This window comes from Aspergillus viridinutans (assembly GCF_018404265.1).
Source record: "Aspergillus viridinutans IFM 47045 DNA, scaffold_13, whole genome shotgun sequence".
Classification (NCBI taxonomy): domain Eukaryota; kingdom Fungi; phylum Ascomycota; class Eurotiomycetes; order Eurotiales; family Aspergillaceae; genus Aspergillus; species Aspergillus viridinutans.
In genome coordinates this window covers 681,662-709,582 of record NW_025091229.1, presented here as the reverse complement: position 1 = coordinate 709,582, position 27,921 = coordinate 681,662, and the positions used below count along the sequence as shown (strand labels likewise).

The 27,921-nt window shown below is 49.0% G+C and overlaps 10 protein-coding genes across 10 annotated transcripts; 4 read left to right on the top strand and 6 right to left on the bottom strand.

Annotated features, from left to right (window-relative positions):
• Positions 1-43: 43 nt before the first annotated feature.
• Positions 44-798, bottom strand: Aspvir_003012 (uncharacterized protein; the record flags this gene model as incomplete). Its single annotated transcript, XM_043274601.1, has 2 exons — positions 44-136; positions 190-798. 2 exons carry the CDS (start codon positions 796-798, stop codon positions 44-46), a joined length of 702 nt encoding a protein of 233 aa, XP_043130536.1.
• Positions 799-1,075: 277 nt separating this feature from the next.
• Aspvir_003011 (MET18/MMS19 family protein) lies at positions 1,076-4,595 on the top strand (the record flags this gene model as incomplete). The annotated part of the gene is made up of 6 exons (XM_043274600.1): positions 1,076-1,157; positions 1,216-1,489; positions 1,594-1,691; positions 1,747-1,886; positions 1,937-2,125; positions 2,187-4,595. The coding sequence occupies 6 exons, from the start codon at positions 1,076-1,078 to the stop codon at positions 4,593-4,595; spliced, it is 3,192 nt and encodes a 1,063-aa protein (XP_043130535.1).
• Positions 4,596-5,039: 444 nt separating this feature from the next.
• On the bottom strand, positions 5,040-9,086 carry Aspvir_003010 (uncharacterized protein; the record flags this gene model as incomplete). Its single annotated transcript, XM_043274599.1, has 4 exons — positions 5,040-8,201; positions 8,262-8,609; positions 8,688-8,786; positions 9,030-9,086. 4 exons carry the CDS (start codon positions 9,084-9,086, stop codon positions 5,040-5,042), a joined length of 3,666 nt encoding a protein of 1,221 aa, XP_043130534.1.
• Positions 9,087-10,123: 1,037 nt separating this feature from the next.
• Aspvir_003009 (uncharacterized protein) lies at positions 10,124-11,266 on the bottom strand (the record flags this gene model as incomplete). Its single annotated transcript, XM_043274598.1, has 2 exons — positions 10,124-10,950; positions 11,047-11,266. The coding sequence occupies 2 exons, from the start codon at positions 11,264-11,266 to the stop codon at positions 10,124-10,126; spliced, it is 1,047 nt and encodes a 348-aa protein (XP_043130533.1).
• Positions 11,267-12,334: 1,068 nt separating this feature from the next.
• Aspvir_003008 (GPI anchored serine-threonine rich family protein) lies at positions 12,335-13,091 on the bottom strand (the record flags this gene model as incomplete). Its single annotated transcript, XM_043274597.1, has 2 exons — positions 12,335-12,883; positions 12,948-13,091. The coding sequence occupies 2 exons, from the start codon at positions 13,089-13,091 to the stop codon at positions 12,335-12,337; spliced, it is 693 nt and encodes a 230-aa protein (XP_043130532.1).
• Positions 13,092-15,106: 2,015 nt separating this feature from the next.
• On the top strand, positions 15,107-16,060 carry Aspvir_003007 (uncharacterized protein; the record flags this gene model as incomplete). The annotated part of the gene is made up of 1 exon (XM_043274596.1): positions 15,107-16,060. The coding sequence occupies one exon, from the start codon at positions 15,107-15,109 to the stop codon at positions 16,058-16,060; it is 954 nt and encodes a 317-aa protein (XP_043130531.1).
• A 264-nt stretch (positions 16,061-16,324) lies between these two features.
• noc4 (ribosome biosynthesis protein NOC4) lies at positions 16,325-18,094 on the bottom strand (the record flags this gene model as incomplete). Its single annotated transcript, XM_043274595.1, has 3 exons — positions 16,325-17,360; positions 17,420-17,631; positions 17,687-18,094. 3 exons carry the CDS (start codon positions 18,092-18,094, stop codon positions 16,325-16,327), a joined length of 1,656 nt encoding a protein of 551 aa, XP_043130530.1.
• Positions 18,095-18,329: 235 nt separating this feature from the next.
• atp4 (F1F0 ATP synthase subunit 4) lies at positions 18,330-19,240 on the top strand (the record flags this gene model as incomplete). Its single annotated transcript, XM_043274594.1, has 4 exons — positions 18,330-18,360; positions 18,426-18,871; positions 18,934-19,156; positions 19,215-19,240. 4 exons carry the CDS (start codon positions 18,330-18,332, stop codon positions 19,238-19,240), a joined length of 726 nt encoding a protein of 241 aa, XP_043130529.1.
• Positions 19,241-20,121: 881 nt separating this feature from the next.
• Positions 20,122-22,051, top strand: Aspvir_003004 (tetratricopeptide repeat protein; the record flags this gene model as incomplete). Its single annotated transcript, XM_043274593.1, has 6 exons — positions 20,122-20,724; positions 20,789-20,828; positions 20,885-20,978; positions 21,105-21,411; positions 21,599-21,663; positions 22,021-22,051. The coding sequence occupies 6 exons, from the start codon at positions 20,122-20,124 to the stop codon at positions 22,049-22,051; spliced, it is 1,140 nt and encodes a 379-aa protein (XP_043130528.1).
• Positions 22,052-23,809: 1,758 nt separating this feature from the next.
• On the bottom strand, positions 23,810-25,771 carry Aspvir_003003 (putative bZIP transcription factor; the record flags this gene model as incomplete). The annotated part of the gene is made up of 2 exons (XM_043274592.1): positions 23,810-24,935; positions 25,020-25,771. 2 exons carry the CDS (start codon positions 25,769-25,771, stop codon positions 23,810-23,812), a joined length of 1,878 nt encoding a protein of 625 aa, XP_043130527.1.
• Between the last annotated feature and the right edge of the window lie 2,150 nt (positions 25,772-27,921).

Below are 27,921 nucleotides of genomic sequence, written 5' to 3'. Positions count from 1 at the left end.
TGGTAATTGCTCCACTGGTGCAGTACTTCACAAACAGAGGATTTTAACGGTAGTTGATGACACCGTTCAAAATCCAAAGCTCACCATTTGTCACTGTCTCAGCGATATTGTCTACCTCAACATTACCCGGTTGAATCTAAGCAGCGTCAGTAGAGATGCATCATAGCTGATGAGTGAAGAAATACACACATATATCTTATCGCCATTTTTAGTCCACTTCAGTTTCTCTCCTGCAAGCGTCTCCACCTCTTCACCCTCCCTCCACGGACTTGTTGGAATGATATGAGCCTCCACGAAACGTTGTAAATTCTGCTTCGCTCTATCTTCACCTTCCTGTCCTTCATACGCGCTCACCCCACCAAACTTCTCGTAGTCTTCTGGGTCCTCCCAGGGCTTGCGAGGCAAGCTCTGAATTACACTATTCCGAGGAGCTAGGACAGTAATATTTTTGGACGAATCGTTCAGGCGTGATTCAATAGGCTCAAACTGCCTGGTGAGAGAAGCAAATATATTGATGGCACGGTTCTTGGGAAGAACATCAGAGACAACAGGCTTCTCACTATCGTCTCCTCCTGACGAAGAAGAGAACATCTTGTCCATTACCGGCTGCTGGTTGGAAAGCCAATTTCTTAGTTCAGTATCGTCCTGCAGGCCTTGTTCGTGCCGTAAGTGAAGGACGTTTACAAGCGAACGTGGGAGACGCTTGCGCAGACTGAACCTCGGTAGACTCAGGTTTGCAATTACTGAGCCGATGAAGTAAAATGCAATGATAGATAACACTAAGAGTGTCCGCCGCATCTTGACGATAAATGGTGTCTCGGTTTAGACGTAGCACGATAGATAAGACCCAGCATGCCTGCGAGTCCAAGTCAGTGGCCCATGACGCAACCAATGCCACTGCCACTCCTTCCTTTTGTGGAAGGAACCAGCACGTGACGTGGGGTTCAATGCACGTGACGTCTATCGATAAGGGCAGTTGTTCGGTGTCAACCACAAAAAGCGTCATGTCCCGATTGCGGAGGAGGGGAATTTGTCTGCCCCTCATTCTGGTTTCAGGTGCCAATCGATTGACACAATGTCGGCTCTGCAGACGTTTATGTTGGTTGTAGACCATGATAAAGCGGAGGCTAAGCAGATTTCTGAGCGGGTTGCTCAAGGTATTGTTTCCCCGCGGTCCCAGATCAATGTACTTGAATACTAATGGATTGCTCTTAGATGTGGAGAACAAAAGGACGACACTTATTGAAGTTGTACAGTCACTCAGTGAATATATCAACGATGAAGACCCTATTCTGCGAGGCAAAGCTGTCTCGTACCTCACTGCCGTGATCAGAGCACTTCCTCCGAAGTATCTATCAAGACAACAGATCCAGGTGCTCACAACGTTCTTCTGTGACCGCATTGAAGATGGAGGGGCTGTCGCTGGACTGGATACACTACAGAAATTGGATCGCTTCAACCATGCGTTAGCCGAGGAAGTAGCACAGGCGTAAGTGCTTCGCGGAGACTTGACCTGTGGATTATACATCGCCCGACCTTTTAATCCTTCTTAATGCACTGGTTCATGTGAAGAAGCAACTGACTATTCTCTAGTATCTTTGAGCGTCTACAGGACTTACAGTCTCGGTCACAATCGCAAAGGTTTCAGGTGTACCAACTATTGAATGAGTTGATGTCGAATCATCGGGCCGGTACGCATTGCAGCACTTGAACTTCAGTGATATTGCCCATACTGAGTTATACTAGCACTTCACAAGATGGGGGAGACATCTCTCGTCGGAATTGTTGATCTCATGACCGGAGAGAAAGATCCCCGGAATCTCATGCTCGTCTTCTCTATCTTGAAAGTGATCATGATTGAATGGGATATCTCAAACCACGCTGAGGTATGCCATTCGTCTCTGTCAATTTTCAGTTCGAAAGCTAACGTCCGAAGACTCTTTTTGAATCCGTTTATAATTACTTCCCGATTACCTTCAGACCTCCTCCAAACGATCCATACGGGATTACCGCGCAAGACCTGAAGGATCGTCTACAGGACTGTATCTCCTCAACTAGTCTTTTCGCTCCCTACGCTATTCCCGCCCTTCTTGATAAACTGGATTCCACTTCACCAAATGTCAAGGTATGCTTTTTCACAACCTTATAAACCCTTTCTATCTAGGATCAGACTAAGAAGCCCCTAGAAAGATGCTCTTAACGCGTTAATTGCGTGCATCAGATCGTACGACCCGGATACTGTGTCTAAATATTCCATCCAGATATGGGACGTATTGAAATTTGAGATCCTCAATGCACAAGAGGAATTTCTCTCAGAGCTTTCCCTTCAGGCTCTAAACAGCATTGCTAAACGGTTATCCGAGCACATTGCAGCAGTATCCGAACAGTCACCGCTTGCACAGTTTCTGCGGCCAATCACGAAAGAATGCAATGAGCAACTGCGAGAACCCCAGCAAAAGCAGGCCAAGCCTGCGCAACAAATCCTGAACTCAACATCATCTGCTTCTATAGCCTCGTTCACTGTGGTTGTGCAGACTGTTGTTGCGCCGCTGTTGACGGTTTATCAGGAGGCCGATGGGCTTGCCAAACAGAGAGCGCTCCTGGAAACCCTCGGGGTTCTCTTTGATTCAGCCATCAATGTTTTTGGGAAATGGAACTCGCATGAGCCTGAACCCGCCGCCGAAAATGCTCTGGTCGAATTCAAAGATCAGTTCTCAGATGTCTTTGGTCAAGCATTGATGGGGGCAGCGAAGGAAGAAGTCTCCTTCCGAGTAACCGCTCTTGAAGGGTTCCTGCGACTTTCCATCCTGAGAGATTACTTCCAAGACAACGAGATCGGCTTGTTTGTGCAATACTTGGATGAAATTCTGTTAAAAGAGGAATCTGCGGGGCGAGGGGACTTGAAGAAGAAAGCCATCGAAGCTTTGGCCGAAATATCAAAGCACAAGCCACGATTGATCATGGATATAACATTCCCTGCTTTTGTGGCAACTCTGCCCGACTCCGACGAAGAGCCAAATACGGACTATATAACGACGCTTGAGAACCTCGCGCAGATCAGTGTTGAAAAGGATATTTTCGAGACATTAGTCCGACGTCTGCTCAGCAAACTGACCATATTGCTTCAAAAGGAACGCGCTGGGTCCATAGCATATCCCCGCGCAATTCTCATGACCATTCTATATGTGATGAAACAGAGAAATCTGGATAAAGATCCAAACCTGGAACTCTACTATGACAAGATCGTAATAGGCCTCTGCCGTGGCGTTGCAGACTCGGCCACAGGGAGGTCTACGAATCGGATCTTGAATGATGCAGTTGTCATTGATATTCTTGGAAGACTTTGCAATGTCATAGTCAGGTGTCTGTCGAAGCAGAAACAAGATGAAGTTGCGCAGAACGTATACACTCTGTTTGCTAGCTCGAGTACCTTTACACCGGTGCCATTTTCGCAAGCAGCAAATGAGGATCAACAGCGCACGATGATTATCTCAACATATCTTCTCGCAGGGCTTCCAGCAGACTGCGCACACTTCCCGTATACCGGCCGTGACTTGTCACCCCTTCTTTCGGACCTCGTGACTCGATCCTTGACAGAGAGCGAGCCACCAACCCATCTCGCTTTTCTTCGTCATTCTGCTTTGCTTGTCAACAAATTCCTTCCGAAATCCGAACTTAGCGCCGCTACGGAAATATTGAGCAACCTGTTCTCTGCTGGTGCCAAGGAGAAAACGCTAACTCCGGGAACAATCAAGACGATATTTTGGCTCTCGAAGGCTCTCATCCTACGCCTTGCGCCAACGACCACAGAAATACTGACCTCTCTTTTGTCACTACTTTCGTCACCTGATGAGGTGACAAGTACCACCGCTGCTCGCGGCTTCGCCATCCTTCTTAATGACGACGAAGTCCTTTCAGCTGACAACGGTGCAAACATTAGACTTCTAGCGAAACAGCGTGTCTTCACGACATTGACACCCCTTATTTCAAACCGCATTCGCGAGGTCAACGTCGCAGGCGATGACTCGTCTACACCCGCACATATAAAGCCAGCACATCTCACTGCCTTATCAGGAATACTCTCCACTATTTCGCCCACATTGGTAATGCCGGAGCTCCCGACACTGCTTCCTCTTCTCCTGCAAAGCTTGGATCTGCAAACCGCAGACTCACAGGCCGTCCGAGCTGCAACGCTCGAGACTCTCGCCGTAATCATCCGTGAAAACGGCGTCGGCGTTATCGAGGAATGCGGCCATGTTCAAAGCTTGGTCACCCGGCTTCTGAAGACAGCTGCATACAATCCCGCACCAACTGGGTTGGACCAGCAGGCTGCTGTGGCTGGCCCTGTGAACGGACCGCGACTACGCGTCGAAGCACTCAGATGTCTGAACTTGTTGGCTCAGACACCGAAGACTGACGCACCAGCTGTTGCGAAAGCCGGTAAACTCTCCCCGCTTCTATCAGTGAAGGATCAAGTAGTGCGTTCTCTGCGTATGATTCTAGATGATCCAAAACGGGATGTACGGAAAGCTGCAGTTGATGCTCGGGGCGCCTGGCTTCGAAACGTCGATGATGCTCCTGATGAAGAGGACTGAGGGATTGTGATGTTCGTTCTGATGGCTGTCGTTAGCACCACAGTGCTGTTTTATATGATATGTGTGGTATTCGTTGGTAGATTCATCTCGTAAAAACATAGACCGTTGGATTCTCCACACAAGCATTCTATGAGTTACATCGGCTCGGTCAAAAGAGGTATAGACCTCGATCAGGAAGACGCTGAACTTGTTCTAAAGGAAATTGTATCATGTTCTGTTGTAGAAGAAAGAATATCGCTAAGCGCCTATCTGCGGTTCGTTTCCATGCCCTTCTTCTCTCATACTGTGTTGTGTCGTCTTCTGGTTACAGTCAGTTGTCCCTTCTCTAGGTCTCTTGTCAATAGACTTCCTCATTCCCAGCGGCCCCATTCTTTCGATCATTGCTATCTTGTAGAATGACCCAGAACAACGATGATCGGCATCAGAAGATACCAGCACCAGCTATTACCAGTAGTCGATCTCGAGTTGCTCCTTGTCTTTCACAGAAGATCCACCGGAAGACTTCTTAGTCATTGTAGTGACCATGACGCTTCCAAATTCCTTGACGCTTTCTAAATCATCGAATTCCAAGCTTCTTGGCTCAAGTCGAACCGTCTGATCTAGAGTGCCAACCGAGCCGGCGATCGACGGCGCCTGTACTGAATCATGGTTCAGACCGTTGTTCCAGAATCCGACCCCGTCCATTTTCTCGACAACAGTTTTTGTCAACCGCAGAAGATCTCCGAGGCCAGCAATGCCAATGGCTTTAGAGACGGGGCTGAGTGTTGTATTTGGACCACAGGACTCACTCGCATTCCCATGAAGAAGGGTGGCATCTCTTCCCAGCAGGTCAGAGCACCGCCATTCGTCAGTTCGTTCTCCAATTTCAAGGTTCGCATTCGTACTCAGAATGGCTTCGATAGCCGAGCTTACAAGAGACGCTTCATACCACTGGCGGCCGTTTTCTGTCATCTCAGGCAGCGAAGCACAGCAGGCTGTCACCGCCCGAACGTCGGACGAACAGGATCCAACACATAGATCTTGCACTTCCATGACTTGAAGAAAGATATCTTGATTCTCCATAGCCTCTGCTTCGTTTTCTGCGGATGACTGGCTCTTGTCAGTGGAATCGCTATTCAAGTCAGTCTCCGCTGTCATAGCACTATTGCTCCTGATATGACTGGCCCGCTTGGCGGCAATGATACTCTTCGGAGGACGAACGAAGCGATGACGAGTCCAACGTTTCATGTAGACTTTCTCAATCGTGATCTTGTCGCCTGGAGGGAGCCGCGTGAAGATCTGAACAAGTGAGGTATCTGGTTGAACCCATAGGTGGTCGATGAGGTACTTCGCCGCCTCTTCGAACTCTCGGTCAACAGCTGCATCGTTTGGGGTACCACTAAGAACGACGCTTGCATCCCAGACCTGGCGTGGAAAGTGCAAATTGACAGCACCAAGAGCAACGGTGGGCTTTTTGATGTTAAATTTTCCTTGCTCATCCACAGATATGGCGAGCATCTGACTGGTTCGAGTGCGACAGTGGAATTCGTAGAACACGCTGTATTCGCTGTAGTCCTGCTCAAAAATGCGCCTTTTCCCTTCAGGTGTAGATGTCTTCAGATCAACCAGATAATCAATATCAATGCCAGAGGTCGTAAGTCGGCTAATAAATTTGGTTGTCGGAGAGGGAATGCCAGTTTGTGACTGGAAGATCTTCGTCCATTCCGTCAAAGAGACGGTCGAGCCTTCACTACAAGTCTTTGGCAGAAGCGGTATCAGTATCAGTCCGAGCTGAACTTCCAAGTTCAGAGATCCTTGAAAGTATTCAGCAGCTTCCAATGTTTGCTTCGAGGCTTCAAATAAATTCTCAACATCTTGAGTCATGCTATTTTCTGCTAACTCTGTAGCCAGCTCGTTCTTTCTGCTCCCAGCCATATTGAGGGCCGCTCTTTCGCTCCTCTGGGTACCTCTCGGCATTGGTGTCTGCGCATCTGCCGGAGTTTTCTTCACTGGCTTCTTGAAGAATCCCCAAGCATCCTCAAGCGTGGCTTGTCTTTTCGCTTTAATCTCAGATTTGCTCTTGGCTTTATTTGTCGGCTTTGCCGTCTTGTGACCCATGGTACGATAGAACTCTCTGGTGCTTGTTTCATCAGATCCTTGTCTATCTTGGTCTCGATGGACAGTTTCAAGCTTTGCCAGGCTTTCCTTCACCAGCAGCTTGTTGAATTCATACCTGGAGGTATGTGTTTGACCATGACCACCGGGATGGGGTACCTTGTCTGTCCGCTCTTGAAGGAACTTTTTCAGAAGTGATAATCTATTTTCCTGCTCCTGGAGATTTTCGTCACCTGGTGCTGCACGGCCGAAAATAGATTCGGTGCTGCCGGAACCAGAAGGAATGCTATGGTCCATCCTGCAGCTTGGAAGTCCGCTCTTGATGTTCTTAGAATTCGCATCAGACATCTCCTGCAAACAAATATTTCGGGTGTTCGTGGTATACGCATTGACCGAGCTGTCAGGAATTAATGGAGGCTGATTGAACTGGATTCGAGAGAGAGTGCCAACTACAGCATTATTCGCGGGCTCAAAGACGTCAATAAGCTCGTTAGGGTTGCTTGGATTCCTCTTTGACTTGACCGGCATAATCCTTTTGAAGCTTGGACTATAACTTTTCTCTTTAGGGGTTTGGCGTAGAGACTGGTTGAGACCATACTTGCCAGCGTCGAAGTTGTCGGGAAGGCGTACTTTGTTTTCTGGGGTTTGGGGCTTCGCGAAGACCAGCAAATCGCCAGGAAGCTCGAGCATATCGTTTAAATTCGAACTTTCAGAGTTAAGTGCGTCACTGTCATCAGCAGTTGCATCCTCCGCGCCGGAACTGTACAGCATAGTCCAACGCTTACGGGGGGTGGCAGTAGTCTCCGTGAGACCGATGACCACAGGCTTGGCTTCATTTGCTTGAGGTTGCTCGGGTGGCGCTTCAACTTTGGCCGTTGTTGCGGCCTTTCGCGTCTTCATTCCAGGTGGTCTTTTGCTTTGAAGAGCAATTGCTGTCTCGCGCTTGCGTTCAGGCTGGAGAACGTCGCGGCGCTCACATTCGGGCTGGAGCTCGAAATCAGGCTCAAGCTCAAGCTCAAACTCGGGCTCGGGCTCGGGCTCGGGTCCATGCTCGGTTGGCTGCATCTCAGCCCTTTCCACAACCCACTGGTTGACTTGCTTGGCCTTGTCTGCAGTGAGGAAAGGATGGGGAGGTGCAATGCCAGAGATCAAAGTCTGAGGGTTTGAGGGATCATTCTCGATTATTGATTCAATGTCAACAAACTCGTCCGCCTTCCCAATCTCCTGGAAGGTAAAATCATTCCAGATGCGAGATGGCCCAGCTTCCTCGCTGATGGGTGGCGGATTGAGTCGATTATCGGGTATAGTCCACACTTGAGAATCATTGTTGAAGGACAGACCCACGGTGACGCACATTCGACCAAAGTCAATGTTGGAACACATTTTTGGATCCTCTAGAACACGACGGGGAGCGTCAGGATTCACACTGCTGTAGTTCTGGATGCGGAAGCGGCTGCCGTCCTTGTGTGGGACAATCATGATGTTTGTGATGTTGGGAGCGAGAGAGAAGGACTAATAAACACTCGTCAGTTGTCAGCATAAGAACAAGTTTTGAGCAGCACGCCTACTGACCAAGGGTTTCTCAATTTGAATAAGCTTCGTCAGAGCGTCGTCCACATCCTCGGTGGTCCCGGAAACCCGTATGCCTTGTAATTCATCCACTATTGCGATTTCGGTGCCTGTGGCAGTGGCAACACCTGCTAGGACATCATGGAAGTTGTTGGAAAAGCAACCCAAACCTCCGTTAGGAGATTTCCAGAACTTGATGGCATGATTTCTCGAGTAAGGAACGATATCTTCGTCGGAATCATCGTCCAGGACTAACAGACTCGCCCCTTGATGCTTCTCAGGTGAGTCCATGGCCGGAAGCCCCTCGTCAGAAAGCACTGCAGGGACATCCAGTTGACGCACTCGTGGCATCTGAATAAAACGATAATTAGTATAAACCTACTTGACTTCTCCACAGTCCGATTAGCAAAGAAATAGGAAATGGCTTACGTCTAGGAGATCTTTGTCTTTCTGCTCTTCGATGAAGCCGGCAAATGCAGATGCCACCTTTGAGATAAAGCTCTCAACATTGCCTTTGGTCACAAGTACCTATTGGAAATCCCGGTTAGTACGATGTTGTGAAAGGACATGGGAACCAACATCGTCTGTCTGGAAATATTCGAGCGAATCAACCTGAGGGATTGTGTTCCTGGTTTTGTTGTGTCAGCTGAATGACAAGCATGCGTGCTATGGTCGATACACACTTGACCTCTACCTCTACCTCCTTAACCTGTTCATACTTTGGTCAGCAGAGAATTCATTGGCATCCCGTCATTACAATCATCAGCTCACCCCGATAGCTTCGAATGCCCACATGGAGGCGAGCGTCAGTCTTTGCTTCGTCGCCATTGTGTCAATACTTCAGAAACAGCAGTGCCCGCACTAGCTGAGGTTGGTTCAGAAAGGGAAGAAACGTGGTCGAAGAAAGCAAGAGTAAGCCGATGGTAATAAAGAAAGAATTGAGGTATGAAGAGTGATGCTCAATCGAGAGATATTGCGAAGCTCGTAGGAAGATAAGGTAGTGCTCCTGATTTCCCCAAAGAAGAAGGAAGACGAACGCAACACTGTATGAAAACCAAATGAGGAACAATTTCTCCTTAGTCACCAGAATCACAAGCGAACAAAAAAGAAAAGAGGTGAATGACAATGGGTATTCCATAGGGTGCTTGATTTGTTTAATACAAACCAAATCAAGAGGGTAGATGCAGCCACTGAATGTATTGTTTATCAGTAGGCGGATAGATGCAGAAAAGTGTGAAGGCATGGACAGTCTCCCAAGGGCGAACCTATTCACTCTCTCATTGACACGTAAAGAATAAGGAGGAAGTGAAAGGCTTGCTATTATATGGTAGGATTTGTGATTGATTCCCTGTGAATGCAGTGAATTATAGGTAGGTACCTCCTTGGGCTCGATCCAGAAAAAGAGTAGAAGAAGTCTCCCCTGAACCGCATTCTTCAAAGCACATTTGGCAGACTATTCTATGCATTTATCTGGTATCCGTGTTTATTATGGTCTATTTGCAAACAAAACGGAACTCTAATCAAAGACCGTCAAGGAGAGGAAAAACGCGAATGTCCTAGGGTATCAAGCACTCCCGAACTCCAGGAAGTATTAAGCAACTGGGACACCAAGTCAGATGCGTGAGCCAAGGCTCACTGCGAGCAGTATAAAGAACAATTCGAACATACCGTGTAACATCGACAGCGACATTCGTTCGAATGAGCCTGCTATGGACGTGAATCGCAGACTGGGATAGGGGTAGGAGAATGGAATAGCACGGAATAAGTTATAGGATCGATCTTAGTTCGCTAACTCCAGAATCGACGAAGCCTTTTGCCGACAAGCTGCATCCCTCGAAGGCGAACCTGTAAAATGGGTCGCTGGTTCATCGGGCATCTTTAATCTCGTTCTTGACTTGGATAGCCCATTTCATTTTCTCTTCGGTCGCCTTGAGAGAGGCGAGAGCACTATCAATGTTGGCTGCGCCTTGATAGTTCCTTTCGATCAAGGCCCGCACCTCCTCGTCGTGAGCCTTTTTGTATGCTTCGTAGTCCTCGAAGAGCTGATCAAATCTCTCTCTACCTATCTCGATTTCGCGATTTTTCTGCGCCATGACCGCATCCAGGCGTTCTAGCTGTACGTCTCTCTTTTCATGTTCTGCTTTCAAAGTGAGGAAATCATCCCGTATCGCTTTGAGTTTCCTCTGCTGATCTGCGCGTTCACGTTGTCCGGCCTTCGCAAGCACGTCGTACTGTGTCCGAGAGTGATTGGCAATCTCTTGTAGCTCCGCGCATTTTCGATGGAATTCATCACGAGCCTCGTTCATCAGTTGCTGGAACTTATCGGTCTCTCCTTCTGCTCGACGTCGTCTTTCCTTCTCGCTCTGTATTTCGGTCCGTAACTCCTCAATTTTCTTGTCCTTGCGCCGGATCGAATGTAGATTCGTTTCGTTGGCCTGCTCAAGATTCCGAAGACGCTCGGTCATGTTCTGTACCTGCATCTTAAAAGCATCGTTCATCCGCTGAGTTTCTTCCGCCCGTGAGCGATACACACTGCATTCGCGAGTCAAACGTGCGATTTCTTCTTGAAGGTTATGGATGACACGGCCAGATTTGCCTGTGGCCGCATGGCCAACGGCTGAGGACCATTCGGCGGTAGGAGCATCGCCGCTCGGAAAATTCGAGGCAGTACGTGGGCTCGCGGATGTGGAATCTAACAACATGCGCAAAGACAAATCAGCATTAAACAATTCGAAGCGAGCAACTAGTTTCAAGTATCACCACGCTGACACGAGATGGACCGACCTACCCGGAGAAGTCTCTACGGCTATAGTTGCCTTTTGGCATTCAGATGAGCTGACATCGAATAAACCATTGTACTGATGCATATTCAACTGGGTTTCCACATGAGGTAAGCTGACACGAGGGGGTCTCGGAGAACCTAACGGAGGTGACGCAAGCGTCTCCGGGTCAGCATTGTCACTTTCTGCCCTTGCAGCATTCTTCTTTGATCGCACCAGCCTGGCCATTATAGGGGCCGGGGGGGGGGGGRGTTGGAATGCAGGCTAAGTGTTAGTAAGGAATGGCAAGCTCGAAGCAGTAGCGATCGACCTTCAGCAGTACGGGCGATGTTGATAGCAATTGCCTGCAACACCGAGGCTATCCCCAATGCCCAGGGAAGGTGCGAAGCGAAGGAGGTGCAAGTCGGGGATCCCGAAGCTCCGGAATGCATGGGAATCGAGGATGGAGACGACGGGAATAAAGACCAAAAGACGAAGAGGAGACATACCCTTGTGGAGATCAAGGATGGGATGCAAAAGAGCTCCAGCTGAACTGTTGACATGATGAGTTCTATGCTTTGTCATCGCCGAGACACATAACAAAGCTGCAGTGCAAATAAATAGAGATTGACCTGGAATGGTTCAAAACTAGTGGTGGTTAACTTACTGTCACAAACTGCGCACAGTAGAGAGTAATCAAAGAGCGAAATTGGTTACAGTTTAATGAGTGTAAATGAAGGATATACAGGTTAAGATATAAGTCTTAAAGAGATATATAAATGAATGGACTACTGTCAAGAAACAGCAGTAGCAATCACTATCATCAAGAATTGATGAGTGATGAGGTTTTATAATAATCTGGTCAGGTACGAATGAGCAGTGCGAACTGGACAGGAAAAGCACATCCATGGAGGAGAGCCAGCCACTAAGAGTGGACACTAACAGCTTTCTGTCCAACAGCCCACATTGATTGTGAAACATAAACTTGGAAGTGCTTTGTTCTCATAATCAAATTATCCATATCATCCCCAATTGCATTTCTTCAGTCAAAGCAGTAATGATTATACTGTGGATGAGGCTCGCAGGGTCGATCCAACAATTGGTCGGTGCTTGATCTGCCCTGAAAGGTACAACAGAATTCAACAACCATCATGACCCGATTTCTTGAGGACACACCCCGACGTCACAGGACTTTTTGAATACAATGGGTACTATGTACAGCGAAATAAAGCAGAAGCATTCCGAAGCCAATGTGTTCAAGCATTGGCAAATGATGACTGGATGCCTGGCTCCGAATTCGGTCACCCAAATCCCACCCTATTCGGCGACATAGAACAAGACGCATGCTGTGGCCAGGACCCAGCCAAGGTACACGTTTTCAATAGAAGCTCCGCTGGTTGCTAACTTAGCCGCCATTGCGCTCTTGCCGTGAGTGAAGTTTGAGTTAGATCCTTTCGACATATCTTCAACATCGGTGAATTGGGCATTGTTACCCTTGGCGACCTCTGTTTCCCAGTTGTCGTCAGGTGAGGTGTCGGTGCCGTGATGGGGTGAGGCGTCATCCTGAGGGGTGGGTGTGGAGATGTTCTGCGGCTTAACATCTTCTGTGGGCTTCGGAGGACTCTGAGGGCTTTGAGGGCTTTGAGGACTCGGAGGACTCGGAGGCTTGCTGCCAGGGTTCCCAAGTGTCATCAGTCCAGAATAGTTCTCCTCGGCGCCTTGCTGGATTTCCAAGGCATAGTCTGAACCATCGGGCAAGGAATCGTCAGGAACAAAAGTGAAGGATCCGCCTTTCGCATCGGTAGTCAAGACTTGGACGTGGTCGAGGTTGTTTGCATCACCTTTGCGCAGATAAATGGTGGCAGGCTAAGCACAGCTATGGTGAGTAAGGCGTGATCATCTGACGGAAAAGGCATTCGCGTTTACGTACAACATCAGGAGCCCCCAACCAAGTCACCGTAGCTGGTTTGCCCTGGTAGATGTGGGTTGGCCATGTTGTGAAGGCCAGCATCTGAGCGGCGCCCAGCTCAGCCAGGCAGGCCCATGTCGCCAGAAAGGTCCTCGACCAAAACATCGTGATTTGTAACGCTATCAGAATTAGACGCCAGCGATTAGTCCTGTTCGGGGTGGGGAGACACCAACATCGAAGCAAGAACAAGAGCAAGAGCACAGCTAAATAGTTGAATGGAGTCTAATGCACATAAAGATGCAGATGAACCAGAAATTCTGAGCTTCGGAGACGGCACTGGGATTCGAGAACAGCAACCTGGCGGACTGTAGATGGTATATGGGCGCCACCTGAAGACCAGCGGCAGGCACGATTGACTGGAGCCCTTTCGAGTCGTCGAGTACACAAACTTCGAGTCCAAAGACTCCTTCTTTATACCGGCGATGATATCTCACTGATGAACGAAGTAGCAAGGAGGTGGGGACTATGAATCCCGCGGAAAGAACGACTGAAGAATCGGACTTCGAGATGATGACCACGGGATCATTGCGAGCTGCCGAATCACTTCATTTATGCAAAAACAACAAGAGGTATTTGTCACACGCGTCGTACATTCTGAACGCATTCCAATCAACAAATGCCGTGTATAACATAGGTCGTTTCTGGGAATGTGCTTCGGCAACGCAAACTCAACTAAACTTGCGGAATGAGATTTGAATGTGCATTTACTCGTGATAATGTTCAAAGAGCATGCTGAGGCCTTTTGCAAGGTCTCAAATGGTCTAACTAACTATAAGGTACCTTAAGGTAGCCTCCATAAGTGGCTGAGATGATCGATGTTTACCCCAAGCGTTCCTATATGAGTATCTCATTCTCTTCCACCTTTCGGGACTTGGATGCCATAAGCAGCCATGACCCATTCTGCTTGCGAAGGGGATCTTGCCTGCAGCATGTTCATTAGCAACGAGGGAGGATCTCCGTCGACTAATATGTCCAGCTTGATTGTCTCTCACTGGCTCAAGCTAGTGAACGAGCAGCCTCGCTATAGACCGCTCCCCTCAGTATGCAACTTGGAAAAGAGCCCAACTAACTACCGGCTTCCGGCTCCTACGATCAATTGTGCACTCTAATGATGAATAAACAACCCCTTGAATAAATTCAGAATTATAGTGCTATTCGATCCTCTTGTTGATTGACATTCTCGAGTCGGTCGTGTTTCCCTGCAAGGGGGTCGGTGACCCTGCATTGGAGGCTGAGAAGCCAGAGCTCAGGGGAAATCAACCTAATCGCATGTATCTAATAGCCATGCCATTACCGAAGCTTGAATCTATCCAGTCCCTGCTTGATCTGCCAGATCCGATCGTGATCATCCTTGCAAGCTGCAAAGGATGATATGATATAGTTGTACTTCTCCCACCCCCTGTTCTCCTTCTAGCACCTAATCTCAGGTGCCAAGGCAAAGTCAATTGCCAGTGATATACTCTTCTCGACGGAGCTCATTCCTGCTCTCAAAATCCCTCGTCTTGTTTCTTAAACTATGATCGATTCTTACAATGCCGTGTGGAGGCACTTAGGTACTATGACAATGGTAACGGTGACATGCTCGATGATTACCGAAAGCGGAAACAATATCAATGTCGGAAAAGACAAGCCCATATAGTAAGGAGATTAATACCACCCCATGGGAGGGACCCGCCTGACTGGATAAGTAAAGATGCAAGCTTATCGCTTACTGTAATGCAAGAAGGCCCGGATGCATCGGTCTGTCCTCCATCCCAGTTGCAATCGCTTGAGCGCCACCCGCATCAGCGGAAACCCTTCGATGTTCCTTCCACACTTGAGTTCCATATTCCATCCCAGGTAGCCAGGATGTCACAGGTGGTTGCTCGTTCCTCATGATGGAACTTTGCTTCCTCAACTACACTCATTCGTCCATATACGCTCGTTCAGACGTTTTTCTCCAATATCGTACTTTCCATCATTTTCCCTGGCATAGTCGGTCACAGTCATTCGTTTAGAGACACACCCGTTGAACGGTTCTTGGTTTTGCCCCTCGTTTCATCATCTTTAGCATCGGATTATATTCCATCTCCTTTTAGCCTCCAAACCTTTTGGGGAATGACACAGCTTCCGGCACTGGAATGTCGCAAGCTGATCTGCAGAGTGATCTAATCGTCGGCCTCGGGCATAGCGATCAACATCAGCAGACTTGCCAAGAATACCAGCCGGTATCATTTGCTGCAGCATCACAGAGTATCGATGGGTCACAGCGATTCTACGGCTCTTTGGACAGACAGGATGAAAGCCAGGAGGTCGGTCCTGAGAGGCCCCAATCGGCCCTCTCTGAACGTCTGGTCACATTGGAAGAGACTCGCGACGGGGCTTTGCATACGCTCGCTTTGTGTCGCAATGTCATCATAACCCTCGAATTGACACGCCTGCGCAAGTCCCGGACTGGATTTTCCTACTGGATGTCATTTTGGGCGCGGGTATACCAGAGACCACTCGCTCGAAGTCTTTGTTCTCACGTCGCGAAAGCGTTAAATAAGGTCGATGCGCTCTTTCGCGCTGTCTCTCAAGAGCTTCAACAACTTACGTCCAGAATGGAACACGCGGTTGCCGTGGCTTCTTCTGAGAAGGAGATTCTGTATCTGCTCGAACGAATGGAGGAGGAAGTGAGTGCGCGTCAAAGACGGAGGCGTCAAAAAGCCCAAAGCATCACGGAGAAGATGCGTGCCAAAATAGAAGCGATACCCGTCAGAGTCACAAACACGCTTTTCGACGACCTGAAGCGTGGGGTGTTTGCCCTGGACGTCTTTTGTGACTATCATCCCGGAGACCCTGTTGCGGAAGCAAATGAAATGTTGTGCGGAAACGACCTCGAACACCCTCCGCATCCATCGTTTGGGACGATTGGACCATATGACTACCGCCGGTTGCAAGAGTCGCAGCAGTCTGCAGCGCTTGGCGCCTTCATGCCTTTGGAGACGCACTCTGGTAATTCGTACTACCATTATGTTGAGAGATTGATGAATCAGGACGACAGCTTTTCAGGTTGGACAGCGACAGAAGGGTTTTCAACGGATAGTTGGTGAGATTGGCAGGGTCTTGTTCGAAGGAGATCACACTTTTGGCCGATGATTTGGTATAGTTGAAGTATAACTCAGGATTTTCGTACGACCTCCTGCCAAGTCAAGGCGAGGAGTAATGACAATCATTAGATAGTAGGGATTGCTTTTCGAAAAGCTTTTAGCATAGAAGTCTATAGACAATCAAACGGATTTGATAACACCAAACGATATACGCTAAAGGAAGCAAATTACCTGCATAGCCATGCAGATCTCGCGATTTTTGACCCGTCATGCAAAACTCCATAAGCCTCTCATGAAGTTACCAGGCGCTGTGTCCTGGCCTCCGTCTTCCTCGAGCAATCTGTCGGTGAATATTCGCTTGGGGATATGGTATTCAACGACTGGGATTCTCTTGAACGGCTTGTCTTCCGTACCAAGCTCTGCCTGCAGCATGCCCTGGTAGGTATAGTCCAGGAAATCTTCAAGATTGTACGCCTGTTTTGTGAACTGTTCCGAGATAATCCGGGCAATCGCAGCGACATTGGGGTGGTAATGAGTCTGGAGTGTCTCGATTTCCCATAGACTGCTTTCAATGGCCTTCGTGCGGGTTGGGTCTGTCTCGTCCACATCGAACGGGTCATCCATGCCCTCGGCTTCGAGCGTGGCCTTCGTTTGCTCGTCGCGGACGACGCGGTGGAGCATGAAGGTGCACGTCGGGTGATTCTTGAGTAGATTGTAGATGAAGGGAACGATTACGACGATAGCGGTGGGGGGCGCATTAAGCGCGAGACGAGAAAGACGCTTGATAAAGCTGGCGATAAGCGCAGCGGGAAGGTGGGTGGAGGAGAGGAAGGTGTTCATCAGCCGGAAGAACCGAGAGCGGTGTTTCGAGTGCAGGAGATCGGCGTCGAGGAGGGAATATAGTCTGTGGTAGAATTGGGGATAGTCCAGGTTCTTCTCCTGGATCAGATAGAAGAGACCCGAGAGGGCGAGGAGGGATGTCGCGCCGCCGACGTTGTATGAATCTGTCAGGAAGTCCATGAGCAGTTCGGGGCGGCTGAACCACGGCTCTATCGTGTAGACCATGTTGCGCAGCAGGGTCTTGCGTTGGGTATGCGAGAGGTTGTTCTGAAGTATAGCCAGCCAGGCATCCTGTGCTCGTTTCTTGTGCGAGTTCACTGAGAGGAGTTTTTTGTTTTGTTTGCTGGATTTGATGTAGAAGTTTTCAAACTTGTGTTCAGGACCAGGGACATTGTCGCATTCCGATAGCATTGAGATGAGGATGTCGAGGACTTCGGAGCTTCTTTTTGTCTGGGTGTAGTCACTAGTATCCAAAGTTAGCATACGACCGGGTTTCCCGGAAAAGAGGAGCAGGCGACGTACGAGACTTGCACGAAGGTGTAATATCTCACATCCTCGTATGCCTTCGCGAATTGGTCCAAAAACTCCGACCTCAACGCCTGCCCGTTCTTGGCTTCGACAACAGCCTCGAATACGTTCTTGAAGAGACCAGAAAGCCAGACCTGCGTATCATCGCCCGGTAGATGGGTCGCACGTTCGTTGATAATGCGCATGCACAGAGTCAAGKCAGTAACCTGCCACGAGATCAGAAAATGCCAACCGAGTGTATGGGAAGCCTGGATGACAAACCTGAGAGGAAGGATCTGCTTCACGAAGGATTGAGACCAATGCCTTCTGGTATTCACGACAACGTTCTTTCAGCCAAGCAACAATGATCTTCTCGTTCTCTGCTGCGCGACTGGTCTCGGTCAGATTCCCCAGGGCCATCAATCTGCTAAAAACTCGACAGAGTGACACTGCCACGGCCAAATTAGGCTTTCCCTCATTTCCATCCACATTGAGCATCGAGATCAGTGTCACAATGTTGTTGTAGTACTTTCGCGACTCAGAAATCTGGTCTTCCAGCTCTTGGATCTTGGCCATCTCTCCATCGCTTTGAGTCTCAGCGACTGCACGGCGCTTGGACGAGGGCACTCCACTTTCTTTGACGTTCTTTCGTTTCTTGGAGCCAGTGGCTCCGTTCGTAGGCAGGGGCATTTTGTTCGCAAATATCCGAATATTATTATTTGAGTCCGAATCGTGCTTCTGCAATCAACCCTCTTCTTCCTCGTACCATTAATTTTTTGATAATTCCTCGGCTACCAGTTTTTCCGTCAGCCGCACCAAGCCCAATGCGGCTAGCGTCTTCCGCACCGTCCAAAGCCCCATTCCGACCTCATTCTCGTCAGTTCCGTTCATCCATCACATCTTTCAAGGACTTCTCATCGTCACAATGGCTTCGCGTCTGGCTAAGAGCGCCATTGGTATGCCGCACCTGATTTCTTACAAGGCCATGAAACACCTCATCACAGTCGCTAACCCCAGCTAGGTGCTACCCGGCTCCGGCCGACCCTTCCCGTGCGCAGTGTCGCTGCCAACCTGACTGCCTCTCGTTCGGCCTCCAACGTCCCTGCCGAAGACCCCCAGAAGAAGGCTCAGTCGATCATCGACTCTCTTCCCGGCAACTCCCTCGTGTCCAAGACCGCCATCCTGTCCGCCGCCGCCGGTCTTTCCGTCGCCGCCATCAGCAACGAGCTCTATGTTATGAACGAGGAAACCGTTGCCGCCTTCTGTCTTCTCAGTGTCTTCACTGCCGTTGCCAAGTACGGTGGTCCTCTCTACAGTGAGTGGGCTCAGGGTCAGGTCCAGAAGCACAAGGACATCCTGAATGCTGCCCGTGCCGACCACACCAACGCTGTCAAGGCCCGTATGGACAATGTCAAGGAGCTGTCCAGCGTTGTTGATGTCACCAAGCAGCTCTTCGCTGTTTCCCGGGTAAATTCGGCCCCATGAATCGATATCTAGCCAGAATGGTTTGCGCTGATACGTTGTTGAAGGAAACCGCCCAACTTGAGGCTCAGGCTTATGAGCTCGAGCAGCGCACCGCTCTGGCCGCTGAGGCCAAGTCCGTCCTTGACTCATGGGTTCGCTACGAGAGCCAGGTCAAGCAGCGCCAGCAGCGTGAGCTCGCAGAGTCCGTCATTGGCAAGATCCAGAAGGAGCTTGAGAACCCCAAGGTCCTCCAGCAGATTCTTCAGCAGAGTGTTGCTGACGTCGAGCGTAAGTCTTATTCGCCCCGATACTATCTGGTCCATCGCAAGCTTACCATATAAAACAGGCATCATGTCCGCTAAGGCCCAGTAAATGGACTCTACATGAATAGCCTCGTTATTAGCATCATGTATAAAATCATTGACCATTTTACTTTTGTGCTCGATTAGACATATCAATACCAGTTTTTGCCCTATCCACGCGCGGCCCCGGCTGTCTAAATGCCTTTCCATGTCCGTCTGATCACTGATCACTCGGTGCATCCGACATTCAGATACTGAAACCCCTAATATGTAATCATGCTCCAGATCCCTAGGTCTCCACATAGTTGCCCTGCGTCTCCTCTCAGTACCAAGACGTACTATCTCCCAGTAGGCCAGCTGATCATCTGCACACTGCAATCTTCTGTAGTGCATATCGCTTACAATCATAAAAATATGCACTTCCTCTTGCAAGACGTTTTCCAATTATTGGTAGATATGTCTCGTCCCTTGTTCGGCTTCAGCGTACGCACTGTAAACTTATCATAAGGTCTAAACCAACAGAGAATCACTATTTACACAATAGAAACAGTCCGGCCATCAATTCGGACGCTGGGATTGAGAAACAATTCGAATGCAATGAATATAAAACATAATATATTATACCATGAAGTGGTCCAGGAGCCAAGACAACCGACCTACTAACCACGGAACGACTCAGGGACACCAGTATATTTATCCCAAGCGATCCGTGATAATATCGAAGAAAACAAAGCACAAGTTTAACACAGCCACATCCCAGCCTCGTGCCACTTACGAACACAAGGCTGGAATATAATTTTCCTGAGGATATATGAAGCTCGATCAGTCCAATATATCCTATTTTCACACAAACGGCTCCTTTTTTTCGTCGACAGACACCCAAACGACCCCTCGGTAAATTGTCGGGTATCCGCCCCGCAAAACACCTATCCGCGGTAAGCCCGCCGCAAGATGCCTCTGCGCAATATCCTTCACAAGAAGGACAGGATCAACGACTCAGGGAGTCAGTATCCGGCGAATGTACCGTCGGACGCTGTTCCTGAGATTAAATTCATTCGATCCGATACACTTTCTTATGAGGTTATCGACCCGCCGAGCAATGGCGGTGACGTCAGTGAGCACAGCGGCGACCATGTTCAATCGGATCTCCTAGAACCATCGCGACCATCTTCCTCGACGCATCGAAGATCACTGAACATATTCAGCCGCTCGAGGTCCCCGTCTGATTCTTCAGAGCCAGCTTCGCCGAGTCGACCGCGTGGGGAACACCGGCTATCGCAATTGCTGCATCGCGATCGGGGCTCGCGGAGTGCTAGCTCGAGCTCAGTCAATATCCCGTCGGATCTTCCGCAGATTTCGGACGATAAAGTCGACGAGCAAGACAGGGAAGCACAATGGGAGAAGCGCGCAACGATTCTGGCGCAACAGAGCCCGCTGTCTGGATCGCCAGCAGCATCGCTTCGTTCTTCGCCGAATAGGCTAGAGACAAATAGCGCCGGAGGAGCGCGGTCAAGGAGTTCCAGTCATAGTCGGATCAATGATCCAGAAGGTGACGTAAGTCTCTGTGCTTGGTTGAAAGCCATTTAGTGCATCAGTCAGTATCTAATGGTGTGCTTAGGTCAATATTCAAGAAGCGATTCGTCTTCACGAGGCTGGCGGTGAGTTTCTGTTCTAGCACATCATTTGGATCCATACTAATAATCGCGTCATACAGAGCTTGAAAGGTCCACAGAAATGTTCCGTCAACTGGCAGATCCAGACGGTGCGAACAACGCTTTGAGTCAAGTGCTCTATGGGCTTGCACTGAGGTACAAACTCGACAATCCTACCCCTCTTGTCCGTATCGCTTTCGCAATGCCTTAGTATGGAGGGTTACAAAGGTCTACTTGTCTACTTGATCCAGAAGTGTGTCTAACTTTAAGTCGGTCTCCTAGGCATGGTTGGGGCTGCCCTCAAGATCCCGACAAGGCCGTGACATATCTCTCAGCCGCCGCAGCGAATTCCGCATCAATAGAGTCTCAAGCACTCCAGGCAGGTATGAAAAAGGGAGGCGCTGCCAAAGGAGAGCTCGTACTGGCCATTTTCGAACTGGGAAATTGCTATCGTAATGGCTGGGGCGTCAAAAAAGACCCGGTAGCTGCCCGACAGTACTTTGAGACTGCAGCCAATCTGGGTGATACGGACGCGATGAACGAGGTTGCATGGTGCTATCTTGAAGGCTTTGGGGGCAAGAAGGACAAGGTACGCCATTACTGGACTCCCAACTGCCCATCCAGGAGAGCGCTGTGATTTGAGCCTTGAAGCCCTAGCTCATTTTGTTCTCCTCGGGCATTCATTCTTTCTTTTGGAGCTTGAAATTATCACCAGAGTTCATGTACTTTTGGTCTCCCGTCAAGGCTCTGCTGACTCGCGATCACTCAACGCTTAGTTCAAGGCTGCCAAGTACTATCGACTGGCCGAAGAGAAAGGAAACAAATTAGTAGGAAACTCCTGGTACGTGTTATTGCTTATTGCCAATTATCTTCAACACCCCCTTTCTGGCATTTGGCACCTCTTACCTCCCACCCGTTTCCTACTATTTCATTGAATCGCTTCCACCGAGTGTGACGAAGTCTATTGTCTTTAGCCAAAAGCCTGCGACTTCGCATTACCACTCAGGGTTATGATGTGCGAGAGGTCGGGGATTTGGTTGGAGCGATAGGCTCTCGTGGTGTCTTTGGCAAGCTGCGCCATGCGAGCCGCCGTCACAGTCGCAGCCAACCACAGCATCGCCCACCCCAACTCCAATCAACCATCTAGACCCCATCGATCATCAGGCCGACAGCTGACACCCACTTCTTCTCATGATAGGATCTGGAAAGAGAAATACAACCCCAAATGAAGCACGACTTGGCACGCGCAAACCCGACACCCGCCGAATGATACCCCCTTGCATTCCTCGGATGTTTCTATCTTTGTTCTTCGATGTCTCGACCCTGTTGCCTTGGGCTTATTCGCTTCAGTATCATCTTGGTATCCATGTATAGGGCTGCCTAACGGGACGCATAACCCGCATACTGCATTTATTATTGTATACTTGGTAATACGAACACAACGTGATCTATGATCCTTCGCTGGACGATGCGTGGATGGCCCAATGCAGCCTCATCTTTGCACTGCAGCCCGATCGCTGCACATGTACTTTGTTTTCACGACCGTACGCTACCTGGACTACTCTGTGCTCCTTCCGTAGTATTCACATCTGCTGTGCCCTGGTGACTTTCATTGGAAGCCACGGAGATTGGTTTTCTCGATGATAGCTAACTAGGTGCCTACTGGTAAGAAGGTTGATGTCCGGTCTCTCGTATTGTACCTTTTTATGTGGTAGCCTGCTTCACTCGCTATTTTTAATTCGAGTAGAGGATGAGCAGTATCCGAGGATCGGGGCGCTGCCGCCCATATCTCGAGCTGGCAAGTATACAACGATCAAGGGAAGATACGCAACTATGTCACTGAGGGATTAGATGTCTACGTTCAGGATGCAGCATAATTCAACCATTCACATCATCAAGTCGTTTCATAACAGGGATTTGAGGGCATCTGCCCGTAGCATTAATATATACAGTAACATGGCATCGTAGTTCACGTCCAACAAAGTAAATTCGTCAAAAAAAGAGTGGCCAGGCACGAACGAGAGCCCGAGAAAAGGAAGTGCATAACGTCGATTATGCAATCTTCCATGTACAATATCAGGACCAGGTGGAATGACCGGGTCATGAGAGTGTATGAAAGAAGAAAATCAGGCCACTTCCAGTTGGAAAGGCGCCTGCAGCAGAAAGGCAGAGAAAACGCTCAAATGACCACCTGCAATGGCAGCCCGGCTGTCCAGATCAAAACCAAGTAAAAAGTAACGTCGAGATGATAACAAAGAGTAACACACGCTTCAGTCATATACATCGTATCATAACAGTCGTAAGAGGATGGCCGCCCTCGCTCAGTCACGTCCACAACTAAATGCAATAGAATCCCACGCAAAATGAAGAACGTAGAAACGCAAGCCCGAATACAAAATAAGAATGGAAGGTTCCTGTCGATCGCTCGACAAACACGCTCTGTCCTGTTGTGCCTGTGTCTGTTTTCAAAACCGTGAGGCCCACCGAAACCTAACATGCCAAACCCTGAGGAAAACAGGGACAGAGAAAAACAAAAAAGTACAGATGCAAGTGTCTTGAATGCTCGTAGAAAGCCATTCCCAAGCCCGATGCACGACAAAAGGAGAACCAGATGTACGCCGACGCAACCGAAAAGAAAACATCGCTAATTCGTCAGACCAAGTCGAATAGTGGCTATTTGTAGAGTAGATCCAGGAGAAAGAAGAGTTGATGGTGCTGTCTATGCATGCATACGGCTAAATCTGGCTAAATCTGGCCAAAGGAGAGTCGCGTAGCTCGACAGCATAAGGCGCTAGAAGATGTTTCGCTGAAAAAGGAAAATCGTTGATGAAGGCGAGAAGAGAAGCGGTAGAACGAAAAGTGTGTGCAAATTGCTTTGGTAAAGGGCAGGCAAGCTGGGTAAGGTGACTTTGGCTGAAAAATGCGGCTGGAAAACGAGACGAGATGACTAAAGTACGCTGTGACGAACAATCTGTCGGTTATACTATTCAGGTCTGACCGAAGCCGGACTGCTCCTCTTTGATGGGGGAAGCGCCATATTCCTGAACCATGCGTTGAAAATCGCGAATCACCTTCTCGGGAACGCGATCCCACATCAAAGATCTGGTGTACACGTCAGATGTAGCTTTGTTCGGCAGTTTATTTAGAGCGGCATTGTTCCGCATCGCGGCCAAAGCCTGCTGCAGATTAGAGGGCTGAGACTTGTAGTCGACATGAGTCTCGTCAAATGTGGTCAAGGCATTGTATTGTTCAGCATTGAGAGAGAAGACCTGCTCTCGCTCCTGCTCCTTGGTCGGCATCGCGAGGGTGCTGTGAAGCTCGTCGAGGTTGGAGGAATGAGCAGTACCCGTAGTCATCTGAGCCATCTCCGCTCCGCTGATGGTCGTTGGCATTGGAGCAGCAGAGGAGGAGGCTACCGCTTGTTGAGTGTTTGCCTGTGCGAGCTCGGGCGGAGAGGCGGCGAGGACAGCCCTCAGGACGTTGGCAGACTCAGCGCGGTACTCCTCCGACAATTGCGGAATAGAACGGGAGGAGAGCGATGGGCCGTTCGAAGCAAGGAACGCGCCAAAGAGCAGACACATGTAGAAGGCATTCCAGCTGAAAGGGTAGTCACTGGCTGTGGTACTCTTTTCGGTGACCCTATCGTTGGTAGACATCACCATTGCTGATGACTGCATCGTGGAGGTGGCCGGAGTAGACTCCGCCTCGAGAGGAAGACCGTTGGACATGGTAAAGTCTTCCCAAGGCGCATTGTCCATGCTCAAATTCTCAAAGTCAGAGAAGTCGGTGTTGAGATTAGTGGTAGCTGATGATCTCATCTGTCTCTCGAGCTTCTCCACAGTCTCTTTGAGAATATTGTTCTTCTTTCGAAGCTCAGCCGTCTCCAGAGTGTGCACGCGAAGCATCTCATCCTTATCCATGTGCAGGCCTTCGATGTACTGGTTGATCTGCTGCTGGGCTGCCATCCACTCGCTCTTTTCACGGAGGAGCTCAGCCTCACGCAACTTCATGTTCTGCAACGCTTCTTCAAGTTCACTGATAACCTGAGTGAAATGTTTCTTTTCCTCCTCAAGTTTTTCGGTGTGGAGCTTTTTCCGTTGACGCGAATCCAATCTAAAATATCGCGCGGTGTTAGCAGAACCATACAAATGAAACTGGGATGGGGATATGTCTAACGAGACATTTGAGAGTACTTACGCAGCTTGACGGTTTCGGAGCAGACGCTTCTGCTGCTTCAGTTCCTTGATCTCTTCCTCGTTCGTCGACTGATTGATCAGTTGGTCGATATTGCTCAATGTTCGCTCAGCAGGGATCTCGAAGCGGGCGTTCTTCTTCCGAATGCCATCCCGCCGAACACTCAACGGCGAGCTGTTGCGATAGGTCGGGCTCTTTGTGGGGCGCGAGATCGCATCGGGCATATCCGTCGATGCAGGCATCCAGCCCTGACTGGACTGTGGGGACATAGCAATAGCGCCCGGAGGCGCAAAGCCCATGCCTGGTCGATATGCCATGGACGCAATGTTGATGGCGCTCACAGGCCCCACGGCGCCGCCGGAGAAGGGAGCAGAGGAATTGTTCTCCAGATCCGGGTGGAAGTTCTCGTACATGGCAGTTGGGGTACATGAGCCGGAATCCCTAGACAGGGACCAGGATGTCTGATGACCATAGGCTGAGGCAGGGTGAGCACCATCGACCCGCATGAACGGATTGGGGTTGGGATCATAAAGACCATGGCCGACTTGAGAATTGTGGCGCGACTGGCCACTGGAGACTGGTTGCGAAAAGTCCGGCCAGACTGAATCCCGATGCGAATACGCATCTGGCGCATGATCATATGAAGAACGTCGGTGGTCGGGAATGGTAGACAGTTGGGGGGAAGTAGAGTCCAGGATCTTGTCATCTAATACGCTCATCTCGTCCTCTTCCGGATATGAGGGTTTCGCCCCCATAGTTGATGTGGACTGGTGGTAAAAGTCGAAAGGTGGTTGAGAATATCTCGCCATGACTGCAGATAACCGCGCGTATACTCAAATTCTGCAAAGAAAGTATATGCAAAAGGTCATCGGAGGAGTGATAGCAATTCGTAGACTGAGGGCAATCAAGAGGCGGTGTGTAAACTCGATGTACGGAAAATAAAACAAGTCGAGGTGCGGGGCTGGTGGTAGATGAGAGGACGAAGAGAAGAGACAAAGGGTCGACAAGAGGACCAAGTGTAACCGATGACGACAGTGAGAAGAAGGTAAAGTCGTTGAGGGTAAGGAGGGTAGCCGAAAAGAAGTCGCGATGACCTGGAAAAGGTGTATGTGTGTATAGGGACGGAAGTAAAGGATAATCGTTTGTAGATATAGAAGGAGAAGGAGAAGATAAAGATGAGAAGTAGAATGATGGAGAATCAGAGGACTCTTGTGATCACAAGAAGAACCTCTTTCGAGATGATACTTAGAGGCTAATTGATGTTGTATGATGGGACAAGGGCAAGTGACGAGGGAGGGGAGAAGTCCATATATCCTTCCCTGGTCGTTGAGCTGATGCGATGAGTAACCCTGTGATGGCCGATGGTGATGGTAGATTGGGATCAGATTATCATGGATAAACCCAAATAAAGTCTAGAATAGTATAGTATCATAAAAAAAAAAAAAGAAAAATATACCAGACATAAGAAAAGGCAAGTAAAAACAATCTTGAATAATAATATGAGTTACGGGGGCGTCAACCACAACCTTACCGAATAGATCCCACTCCTACCTAACTACGGAGTTCAATACTACTTGCACCAGATCCAAACACTCCTAGGAACACTTCTTCTTCCTGTGATCCTAATCCCATAGGGACCAAGCACCAGAGAAACCCGGCGGTCAGCGGGAAAAGTCTAAGACAAGCAAAACGAATTCTGACCGTTCCCGAGTTTAACGAGCTTCGGCCATTGGATGCTTCACGCACATTTGGGCAGACGTGCAGATGGCAGGGGAAAAATCCGGCATCGCTATGGGATGAATAATCAGATCCTTGGGACTATCCCAGCTTGAGAAAGAGGACTCCCAATTTGTTTTAGTTTCTGAGAACGTGCTTTTGCTTTTTTTGCTCACTACAGTTTTATCAGATACCATACAAGGTGGGTAACGATACTTATTCTTCTCCTGCCCTAATCCTATACCGATGGCGACCCTATGGTTCGCAAGGTCGTTCAGTTAGAGGACTGTACTGTACTTTAGACTAATACTACCTAGATAGTACCTTACTATGAGGACCAGTGTTGAGAAGAAGATTGTAGGTATCAATAATAGTGATTATCACCCCACCAAATGATCAAGCAGTACTCCGTACATGTCTGTCTGAGTTCGTAATGTATCTCTACCTTTTGACATACAGCTTACGTACTTTACTGCAGTAGTAAGTACAAGGCGTGATGGACTTTGTCTTGAGATGCTGTAGAGAGCTCAGAAGCCATAAACACCTGACATGTACGGTACTCAGGTCCCATGTACTGAGTACTGCCCGATTGTATCTCATCTGGACTACCTAGGTAGTCGTGAGTGGGGTCAATGCTTTTAGTTCTTGCTTATCGATAGCCTATCAACCTAACATTATCGCGTATAGCGAAAACAGCTGATGATCTCCACCCCCACTTTCATCTCCGTTTCTCAAACAACTCAAAGGACTGTCTGCTATGGTGACCTTTTCATAGGTTTCATCAGAACAAACCAAAATGGTCGTTCTTTTGACACAAGTTGGAGAAGACTCATTGGTACGTCGCGAGTCACCAAACGGATTCAGAGAATATTGCCGTCTTGGGCCCATCGGCCCTGAATCTTGGATGATGCCCAAAGCAGTTGATCGTCTGTGCGCTCATCATTTACTAACCAGCGATTGTTTGGATTGTCCACCGCTACCATGATCGGCTACTCTGGAAGCATCAAGTATGTGGATACCTGGTAGTCTAGTACCTATTGTGCTCCGGGATGATGAATCACGATCAATCCGGTCCAGTAATTATACATTACCGTACCGTTCTAGACTCGGATCTATGCCAAGGTAGGAAAGGAATCCTGGGACAAGGCACTGGTCAGATGAACAGAATGTCATACAAGACAGTATCATG